The 11,954-nt window shown below is 36.7% G+C and overlaps 1 protein-coding gene across 1 annotated transcript in view; it reads left to right on the forward strand.

The window, feature by feature from the left end:
• The window catches only part of LOC145985130 (RNA helicase aquarius), a 195,012-nt gene that overhangs the window by 35,445 nt on the left and 147,613 nt on the right, over positions 1-11,954 (forward strand). The window contains exons 5-6 of the mRNA XM_083118776.1: positions 458-629; positions 2,307-2,485. Coding sequence (XP_082974902.1) covers positions 458-629; positions 2,307-2,485 — 351 coding nt within the window. The remainder of the gene's footprint in view (positions 1-457; positions 630-2,306; positions 2,486-11,954) is intronic.

Raw genomic sequence — 11,954 nt, forward strand, 5'->3', positions numbered from 1 at the left:
TACCTACTAAGTGAAAATTTTTAATCATACCATTGATCATTTTTATGAAACTTTTCTTATGTGTATGCGTGCACATGTGTGTGTGTGTGTGTGTGTGTACGTGCCAACCTGTTTTACGGAATACACTGGATTATACTTGCATTTTTATGCATAATATTCACGTCTTAATGTTATTAAATAAGTCAATGAATTTAAAAAAACTGAAGTATTTATAATGTGTTTTAGTGTTGCTAATGGTGCTAAAGCAGCTCATCTAAAGTGCTAAAGAAAGTTATGTTATCTATATATTTTCATATATGATTGACACTGATGCGGAACATGTTGAAACATGGAGCCTAAGATGAGTACAACTGTTATTGTTGGGAGTGATAATTTGTATACCTGTTTTATTCATTATTTGTACATATTTGCACATTACATATTGTATATGCACTAATATATTTTTTTTCACATTTAGAGCCGTAGGGAGCAAGAACTAAGAGCTGTTCCAAAGTGGAGGAAATATTGGCGATTGATCCAAAAGAAAGATTCTGCTGAGAAAGATAGAAATAAATTAGACTGGGAGCGCTCATTTCTTCAGAGGTTGATGATCAAATTCATGAAGCTGTTGGAAAGCATAATTTTCACAGGTAAATCAAAGTTTAAAATACCTGATTATCAGGAACAACAGAAATGACTTATTTAAATGAAGTTAGAAATGAATTCTGATTTTATGTGATTTTTACTATTTTGTGGATCCAAATCTTGAGCATGGACCTGTCTGTTTGTTTACAGAGTTATCAGCTGGCAGTAAACTCAATAAGCCACGAGATGAGGTTACTCTAAAATTAAACTTGACAGCTCAAGGTTTCAGAATATCTTATCCCCGTCATCAGGATAAAAGAAGGATAGATAGCGTTTTTGTACTGATGTCAGAGATGATATATTCTTTAAATGTCCTTAGCCCTTTTGTACACACTTTTCTGCATATTAAATGTTCATACTATGTTATACACAATACAAGTGTTTTCTTCCTATTGCATTAGGTCTGATGATACAGACAAGAAGTTTATGAAAAATTACCTGTTGTAGAATAATCAATTTGCTCTTAATATATACATAGTGAATAATTAATTACAAATATCCTGCTATTTTCGCCAGTCTGTTGAAACACCAAACTCTTGAAATTCCTCATAGTAAAATGTATATAGGAGGTCATAAGGATGTTTCATTTCCTTGGCACTTTCTCCCCTCCCTCTGTTACTCTAATGTACAATGATATAATATGCCCCCTGATGACATAAGAGCTGGTAACATCACCTTGTTTGTAATCAAGGGGTGTCCAAGTTTGATACCTGGTGAAAACACATTGCAGAGTGGTTACACTTTTAAACTGTAGGTCCAATTCCAATTAGCATATCAGAGTATAAAGGGAGCTGAAAACAAAAAATCAAACTCTTAACAGATTTACAGTGAAATCTCGATTTTAGGTTTTTCAGGGAACCAAGCTGAAAAAACTTAAAATGCAGGAAAATATAAAATTGGGGAATATTTTATAACATTTTTCTATGATTGAATGTGTAATGCGGAAAAATGTAAAATGCAGGAATGTAAAATTGGAGTTCCACTGTAAGATGTTACGGATGACATTAACGAGGAACCAACATTAATTATATATAATAAAAAATCCTGTATCTGAAGCATTCTTTCTGTAACCCATTTCCATACACTGTAACTTGACATAGGATATGACTTTCAGGAACAAATGTTGTGTTTATTGCATGCGTCCAGGTAAGAAAGATGTTTTCAGGAAAATCCAGTTTCTGTTGAATATATACTTTTGCTATATTTTAGGTTCTAAAGTCACACTCTTTCTTTATATTAAATATTGCAAAATCCTTGTGCTTATTTAATGTTTGCTCTGAATTTTCTCATATTCTTCCTTGAAAAATCATGTAAATTCATCACTCTCAAGACTGCATGAAATACTGTTAAACTCTTGTAGTTTGTTTTGTGCATAATGTGTTTACATTATGAAATTATCATAGATTATTAAAATATGCTTGCATTTCTTTGCCGTACATTAGATAAAATATTATTTATGTCACATGAAAATATTTGAACATAAATAATAATATTCTAACTGAAGGGAAACACACTGCTATATTGCTCTACCATCATCTTCAAGGCCCAGAAAATAATATGACTTTTTCATCAACTTCCAAGCCCTGCTCATAATGATAGGTACATGCCCAATGCAATTATCCTTATTTGTGTTCCATGTGATTCGCTGAACTTCAATCTATTATAATTACAATTTGTTTCAGATGACATCGATTCAGAAAGGATTCATTATTGTGAAAGGTTTCTGGAACTGGTCATTGACCTGGAGGCTCTGCTCCCTACACGCAGGTTTTTCAATACAGTGCTTGACGACTGTCATGTTGTGGTGCGGTGCCATTTATCAAGTCTTCCAAAGATGCCAGAAGGGAATCTATTCCAGCAGGTAAGTACAAATGCAGTTTGTTTATTGTATTGGGAAATTGTATCCTTGTGCTTATTGTTCTGTTCTAGGTATATGAATTTTTGTTCTGAACAATTTGTGCTTTAATTCAGTCCAGTTATTTTATTTATTTAGCGTGAAGGTGAAAAGGGCAAGGAATTCTTTCCCAAGACCATCAATATGTGCAAAATGTTTTCATTTTGTATTTGGGGAATAACAGACGTGGTGGTATAATAAATACACATAAGCGAATTTCGTTGTCCCCTGCCACCATCCACTTTGGCTTCCGGTTCTTGTCATTTCCCTATGTGCCACTAAGAGCACTGGTGCAATCAGTCTGCCTGCTATATTCGTTGTTCACACTGTGTTTTAGTTGCTGCAGTAGCGGGAGCCAAATTTGTGTGGGCCTGACCACTGTCAATGTTTAGCTCATGTGGAACGTGCATAATTGCATGCATCTCTTTGATTTTGGTGTCAAATAGTGTTTTTGACCGCGTGTCATTGAATTTGAGGTGCTTGAAATTACTGTAGATGTTTTTATATTGAGCAATAAAACAAAAATCAGAATTTCGCCTACTTTTCTGCTTCTAGGGCAGCGTCCACTTTATTATTGCATTTTGTGAAGTTTCAGTTATGTAAATCAAAGTACATTTGATGTAGTTTTCGTATAAAATCAGTGGGGATACTCAAGAGGAGACAGGAAGTTTCAAGGAAGAAGTTTTTTGACTATTAATGTTTAATTCAAACTGAACTTCAAGAGTACAGCTGGCAGCCGACGAGAAGAGCACTGGCAGAAGAGGTGTGACGTACTGCCAGGTGACTCCACTCATATATAGCAGATGTAAGCATTGTATATTCACTGAGAAATGTATGTGATTAATCGATACATTTACAAATTGTAAATAGAAATAGCAGACCTCCGTACGGGATTGGCGAGCATTGCGAGTTACGACACCAGGGGTCCTGGGTTTGAATCCCTGGAAAGGCATGGATATTATTTTCGTTTGTCTCTTCACCCATTTCCTTATATCATCAACCATCATCATCGTCGTGATTAGCCCAAGAGACAGGAAAGTTACGTAAAATATAAAATAACAAAAATAATAATAACAAATAGTAAAATAACAGAAATAGAATAGAAAAATAATAATTGGTTAAACTTACCGCATATAAGGCAAAGGTTGCACCAGTTCGTCATCCTCTTTGACTTCTTCTTCATCACAACTTATTGTGCCCTCCGAGTCTGAGGAAATACCACTGTCTGCACCTCCAAAAGAAATAATCTCTCCACTTCATTCTTCACCAATCCATCCGTTTTCCAATATTCCTTTTCCAGTTTTTCTACGTGTTCGCAATAACCTTTCCAGTCATCTTGATTGCAATATTCAATGCCCTTAACCATATGTTCCTGCAGTTGGGATATTGATAGCGAACCGGTCACATTTTGATCCCGTATATATTTTTTTTACTTTGGAGCACGCTATTCTATGGCATCAGGTCGCACGCATATGGTGGTAGACAAAGCACTGTATGGCCATACTGCTGTAAAGTTGAGTCCACACGGAAAGTTTTTTCCTGTGGTTTATTATCCTGTATTAAATTGTACAGTTCGACTTTCCTCAACAAGACTTCCTTCTCCCCGAGCACCCCTAAATTCCGCAAATTAACCTGACCCTCCCTTTACCTCTGTACCCCGTCACCCTTCATTCAGCGATCTTCTCGTCGGCTGCCGGCTGTACATGTCCGATACTAAGTTTACAAGAAGACTTTATTCATGAATCTATCTTAATTAAATTAAATTTCTTTCTATGTTTATCTGTGCTCAGTACTAAGTAACAATAAGCTATTATTATTATTCCTTCTAATAACACACTAATTTTTTATGTGTAAATTTTATTGGTTTATTTGCTAATCTCAGTAGCTGCAGCAAAACATCAGTGTTAGAGCAGGCTACTGTTTTTCTGTAATTAGGAACTTGTGAGAGAACAGATTCCGAAGTAAACTCCATGGTTCAACTACTCTTGAGAACCAAGGCCTACCAAGCAACTTTTCATTGGGTATACCATCATCAGTCCATTGAGTTCCATTGTAAATATGCATTGCCCCAGTTTTCTGTCTTTTAAGATCAGAGTTTGCTCTATTCCTTTCAAGTAGCCCCCAATTGTCCTCACTATTTTTTTTACAAGAATTTTTATGTGCTCCATTTTCCACTCGGTCCCCTTCTGGAATGTTTCTTGTGTCGATATTGAACTTCATTGTCACAGATGGATGGCATCTTATTTGGTCACAGCTTGATGAGCAGCTTGGTTGGTCCAGAGAGAAAAAACAAAGAAATTTAACACAATATGTTATGACAAAATTTACATGGAGACTTCTTATTTCTTGGAGCTCATTTTGGACATTTTCAGTAATTGCTTGAAATCTCCAAGTTATGCTTTAAATATAAGCATTGAGAATTAATTATGGATTTTACATGAATTCTGTTTATGAATGCCATGGAGGTGGTATTGTTTGAGGTGTCTCGGATGAAAGTTGCATGCGTTGATGTCTTTTTTTTTTGCAATTGTCTGCAGGCATTTGTGTTTCTTCCACTTGGCATATTCTCTTCTATTCCTCCCTGATAGGTCTCCCAGTGTAGCTGTGGTGCATTAACATGCTTAGTACACCGCCAGATGTGTTAGTTCCTGTATCCATTGTACCCAGTGGGACCACTCACTTCCTATCTGGCTGACTTATATGCATACAATTTTGATGTTGCAGGTGTATGGCAGGAGGAACCCATTTGTGTTTGTGGTCTTGGTTTTTGGGGTTTCATGCCAAACATATGAACTTATAGTCAGGGTGTCACTATATGTTCAGTCTAATAATTAGGGCTGATCATTATATAACTTTTGAACAGTAACAATTTGAAGTAGTTCAAAATATGTTAATACAGCGGTGGCTCAAAGGGGAGAGCCGCTGTGCCATGGCACTACCCTCGAAAGAAACGCATGCCTCCCCAAAGAATTGTTAAATTAATACATTTATAGTTTACTGACAAGGAGATTCGAATCTCGCAATCAGTCAAGTTGACGACCACCCCAAATTCCTCGCGGTATCGCCAGCTGTTTCGTACCATCACGAGGCAACGGTCCGAGCCATCCAAGAGCTGGCCCAACCAACTTGACACATGTGCAGAGGATTGAAGAAGTGTCAGCGGGAGTATAGCTATGCTGGTCATAAGACACCAGCCAAGCCCATTTTCGTTTGGCACGACGAGGAACTTTCACATTGTTGCCACCTTTAGAGATAAATCGCTAAATATGACTGATTTGTAAAACCCGTTGGGGAAGTAAGTTGTGAGATAGGTACTATCTACTTTTCTGCCTACTTTTGGAAATACGAACTAACTATCTTTCCAAAGTTATATGAACATTTAGATATAAGATAGATGCATCTAAAGGCCCACCCAGACCTTTTGTTATCGATTTGTTCCTGAAGAAAAGATATATCCCTTTCTCTCACCTTCTCCTCCTCTCATGCACACATATGCACAGGTATTCCAACAGGATGTACTCAGATATTTAATTATCCATTCCTTTTCTGAAATGAAAGGGTGTCCTATGATTTTCAATTCACCCTGTTAATGTATGTCTAAAGAACTGTAAATAATCGTCTACTTCCTTTCTAGTGATTTTTTGCGAGGTTTAAGCCTAATTTTGGAGTTGTTACAAAAAAGTGGTCATCTGTTCCAATACATGTTTTTAAACCATAAACGCCGAGACGATGTAAAATATGTCACATTTGTTTTTTTCGACTTTTGGACCAAACTGCAACTCAGGCAAATGTTAAGAGGTACATGTCTTGAATGCTACACAAAGAGCCTTAAGCATCCTATTAGTATTTAGTAAAGTTCAATATGATTCTGAATATATTTGGGGGGGGGGGGGGGTAGTGGGTGCAACTTCCCCAGAAAAAAATTTACTGCTTTTTCATTAAAAAATATATTTTTTCTCCGAAAGTATCAGAAGTAAGTCTGCAATTCTTGCCACAAGAATGAAACACATATCTGGCAAAATGTAGGTTCCATTTTAAACCTACGTGGTGGCCTGATGATATTTAAATTTCGTAAAAATATAGTTTTGTTTAACTTTCGTCTTCTTCTTTTACTTGATAAATGAAAATTAAGTTTATTCGACCATGGGCGTATAGTCTAGTGTGTACGGAAGAAAACGAGGTATAAGTTTTAACAGTAGGATTCATAGTTTCCGAGATAACAAGTTTTGGAATTTTGAATTTCCCGTTAAAAAGCATGCCTTTTATATTAGAAAATATTTTTATACAAAAGTATCATCAGTAAGTGCACAATTCTTGCTACGAGAATGAATTACATATCAGGCAATATGCAGGAACTGTTTTGAACCCTCACGTCCTGGCGTTGCATACGTGTGGGCCCGACAAAATTGAAATTTTGTAATGAAAAAATAAGATTATTAAATTTTGTCTTCTTCTTCTTGTATTTGGTTAGTGCAAATGGATTATTTCAACAATAGGCATGTAGCTGAGACTGTACTGAAAGAAACAAGCTATAATTTGTAACTCCAGCATTTGTAGTTACGGAGATATAAATCTTCATTTAAAACCTTGCGCAATTTTAAACTTCCCACTGAAAACACGCTGGGCATTTAAGGGTCTACCTTTACTGTGCGCTAGTGCCTTGCAATAACAAGTTGAAATTTTGACACACATTAGAGGAAGGTCTAGTTATGTAGTGTATGTAACTTGGCTCGGATATCTCTTGTCCCTTTTGTGCTACACTATTTCCAAAATCCACCATTTTCCGGTGATTTTTCAATTTCTTGCATATTCAACCACATATAATATGGATTGGGTGATATATATTGTTGTAATCCCGTCTTACCTGGGATTTGAGGTCACAGGGATGCTTCAATAATACATTTTAGGTAGAGCTTAATTATACTTGTGAGTTGAACCTGCTCGGACTAAGAGGAATGAGATATGGAAGGTTGAATTTAAAGGTTATTTACGCTTGTTCATACCTGGTAGGCGAATGATGTTCTTGTCCAGATGCTTCTTGCAGACCGAATTGTGACTGATGTCAAGGTTCGATACGGTGACCCTTGGCTCACTGATCCGAGCAATCCCGCGCAACTGGCTGCATGCTTATGCAGCCGTAACTTCGTGTACCGTCGTCGTAGTTCAGTAAGTTGTAATGTGTGATAGAGTAATCCAAGAGCAATGAAAGACTAATGAGAGTTCAATGAGACAAATGAGAGCAAGCTCGGGGAGTGAGCTTCCTTTTATAATCTTTGGCTTCGAAAGGTTATTACACCTTTCGAACACGCTGGATCATGTTAGATCCACGCATTTGCCTTTCAGTCATTGCTTCACGGAAGTTACAAAGTTTGCGCATTCTTGGGATCGCTCGTTGGTCGGACAATTCCAGTGAATAAACAAGCATAAATATCCTCTTGACGAGGTTTCCTCGTATTTGTAATTACTATATCTCTACAATATGGAGACGACATAATGTGTGCATACTGAGCTCACATCAGGCTTACTAGAAAAATTAATGCCACCTTCCTGGTAGGATTACAGTTGCAACAGCAGGCACACAAATATGCATTTTTTGACGGGTAAGGCTTTTTTAAGGCATATTTTGGAGTATTTTATTTGCTAACGTAAACAGGCTGAGGGTATTTTGATGCAATACACGTGTTCCTTGGTGAGAGGTTTGTTTGGTGTGTAAATATCACTAGGCTGTGATCAATAGTTCCAAAGTTATTGAGTCATGAAGTTAGCTCTGAGACTCATTTCCCAAATTTGGGTCACATTTTCTGTTGCGCACCACCTCCTTCCACAGGCTATAACTCTAGAACTATTTCTCGGAGGAACGTAATATTTGGAATACAAGCCTACCAGACAAGATTGAACCTTCATGCCAAATTTCATCCAAATCAAAAAACCATGACCTGGAGGCTCTGGTGTATCTGACGTGGAATGAGTCTCTTGGGGAATATCACCTGGAAATTTATAATGTAGAAAAGCAGAACTTATAAATAACTGCCTTTGATGTAAATCATGTATTTCAGAAGTGTAGATTGAGACTAGATGTTTCAGAAGATCTTAAATGTGAATCATGGAACTACACAAAAAAATGAGGGAAAGTAAACATATATCATATTCTTTCATACCTACTAATTGCTTATCTTCCCATCAAAAGGATTTCTATAATGCCCTGCGGAGAATTGTTTTTCCAGACAAGTTTAAATTTTTTAAAGCTTTGCAGGTCAGCTTTGACCAACTATTTTCCCTAATCACACACCCTAAGCAAAACGATGTGACAAACTTGCATGATATCTGTACTACAGTATGGCTTGAAAAGAAGTATACCGAAAGCTGCCGACTCTGTACACTTTCAGTATACTTCTTTTCTGGTCATAAAATCATAAATGAATGAAGTGTTAACAGGAACTGGGTAACCTTTTCACCCATTCACTCTTTTGTCCTCTTTCTCAAATGTCACATGATGCATCACCTGCACCTATGTAAATGTTTTCAATGTCGATTGTCTTGGATAAATCTGTGAAAAGAGACCACTTTTCTGACTTGTACTTATGTCCCAATACTGCCATCAAACCACCATCATCATTTCAGAAAAGAAACAAAAAAAAAAAAAACAAGATAAAAGATATGTATGATCTTTCTTGCCTTTCATAGAGTTCTTTGCACCCTTCCCTTGCATCCTACATCCTAGAAGACAACATTTCTGCCTTCTTTTTTCCCAACTCCAAGTCCCATTATGAAATCACTTCATTCGCATTGACTTATTGTGGTTTATCTGCATCTTGTGCACTGTCTGGTTCAATTTCACAGGGCATTCTTATTTTGGTCAAGCTGTAACAGTCAGAAACAAAGTCCCTTGGTTACAATATTTTTCAACACAAAGTGTTAATGTGTACTTCTCAAGACACAGTAGCATAATAAACATTTCTTACACAGATGGAAAAATTCCAGTGTTGCCAACACAAAACAAAATGTTCCTATCTGTATCACAATTTCCTGACGAAAAAACAAAATGACTTAATTTCTCAGAAATTGTGGGTGATGTATGCAAGTGTGGGCCATATCTGTTTCTAGTAATTGTCCACCTATCACAAACACGACACGAAATCCAGGAAGAAAATCGTTTCTTGCACACTGTTATCATCATCCTCATTATCTGTTAGCCTAAAGAGGCAGAAAAGCAACGTAAAATTACAAATTGCAGAAAAATACAAGAACATGATAAGAACATATCAGTATATCGTATTTAATCACAAATACAATGAAGCCCCAATTTTACGTTCTTGGATTTTACATGATCAGACATTATACACTTAACCTTAACAGGGGAAGCATTTTTATTCCGTAAACCCCTCTTCAGATGAGAAGTTTCCAGGCACATGCTTTGCAAATGTGCAATGATACAAAGAAGTATAATCACAAATGGAAAACTATTATTTCTGAAAGTGCTGAAATTTGCTTTGTTGTTTCACCCCTCCCCCCAAATCTAATTATTATCAGTCACAGGGGTGCCCATCCACCCCAACGCCTATGATGCACTCCCCCCAAAAAAGGTATAGAACATCCCCACCTACCTTTATGCAGAATTATTTACTCAAATTATTTTAGTCAGGAAAAATTTGCAGAACAAGACAGATATATTTAACCAATATATGTTTACTTTAGGTATTGTTTACAATATAAACATTTAAATGTTTATTGTATGTTACTTGGACATTGATTGAATTAACATTTTACATAAATGGTAATATCTTCTGATGTTACAAAGTTGTTGCAGCAAACTTATTGATAATTTACTCATTTTTCACCACTTTAAAATATCGTAAGGTAGATATTAACCACTCATCAGCCATACACGAATGTAGTCTGTTTCTTGCGACACTCATTGTACATTCTGCGGATCAACTTTCGTTGCAACAGCATTCGTACGGTACAGCTGATTGTTTGTTTGCCGGAACTGGATGAACTGACGTGCTAACTACTCACAGTGCAATGGGCAGATGAGATCAAATTTAATACCATCCATTTTTTCCATCCTTCTCAATCCCATTTTCCCCATCGCGATTAACCACAAGGTAGAAAAGCAACGTTAAATAACTCAATATGAATAATGCTTTCCATTGCGAAGCTTCAGAAACACTTTACAATCAAATCCTGTGAATAGGAACGATAGTATAAAAAGTTTTAAAATAATTACCATTCATATTTCCTGTGGCTAATTTTATTAGGCTGATTTTGTTCACCTGGCTCTGAACCTGAACCACTTTGCCAAGGTCCACTTCCAAACTTCACTTCAACAATTTGTACTTAATGGGAAGATTATTTATAATTATATGCACATTTTTAAGCTCAAGTGTTTCTTCCACTTATCCTGCCGATGAAGGTACTCCAAACACCTGTTTTTGAACTATATTGTAAGACTTTTTGGTATGGTGAAGCGTTCGGTCATCGGGAGATGCAGCGATGACCAAGCAAGATAATAAAAATATTGTATTTTATATATTTTAGAGAAGGAGTAAAAAAAATAAGTAGAATACTCGCATATTTGTGCGAAATAAGCCAAGCGACAGCTCGAAATACGCAAGAGATTTGCTAATCTTAGTGCATCGAAATGTGGCCCAGTACTATCCCTCGCACGGAACCCTCCCGTCAAGTTTCCTATTGAAGGTAATGGTGTTAGAAGCCTCAGATCATCGCAGAAATGGTGCGAATTCCTCTGGTCTCTGCTGGTGCCGAGAACAACCGAACGCTTCCGAACAGACAAACTTGGGTCATAACAGACCCTTTTTTTTAGCCCCCATCACCGTGTTTACAGCCACGGCAGGGTTTCTCTGGAGCCATCAAGATTATTCCGCGTGTCCAAAGTACATGTAACCCTTCCGCCATCGAAAATCCTGGCCATGCCACTGTGAATGTCTGCTATTTCCACTTGTTAAGAGGAAAAGCACATATTGAACGATATGAAATCTGCTTTTCTTTATCAAAACAACAACTGGAGGCAGACCATAAAGGTTCTTACCTTTAAACGTGACAATTGAGGTGTTTGCATTTCAGTTTCAATCATATTTAATAATTCTCATCGTATGGGATAGAATTATGTCTTTTGTGGTTGCAAGGTCTGTGGTATGAGCTTTTACATTGAATTGGCAGAGAGCTTGGTGTTTATCACAGAGAAATATTGTGCCCTTCCCCTGTTAAAAGATCGACCCTGAAGTTTGGCAAATCTTGAGATGACTATGTAAAAATGTCACGCTTCGCCACTGAACTCTTTCTTTTCAATTTAAAGTCAACAAAAGTATGCTTTATGCAACAAAAACTAACAGTATTTTACAATTGTCCAGTCAATCGTAGCACAGGAACATATACAAGTGAAATAAATCGTGCCTGAAATAATCAAACATTAAAA

The sequence above is a fragment of the Lepisma saccharinum genome, chromosome 3, assembly GCF_977018435.1.
Source record: "Lepisma saccharinum chromosome 3, izLepSacc3.1, whole genome shotgun sequence".
NCBI classification, from domain to species: Eukaryota; Metazoa; Arthropoda; class Insecta; order Zygentoma; family Lepismatidae; genus Lepisma; species Lepisma saccharinum.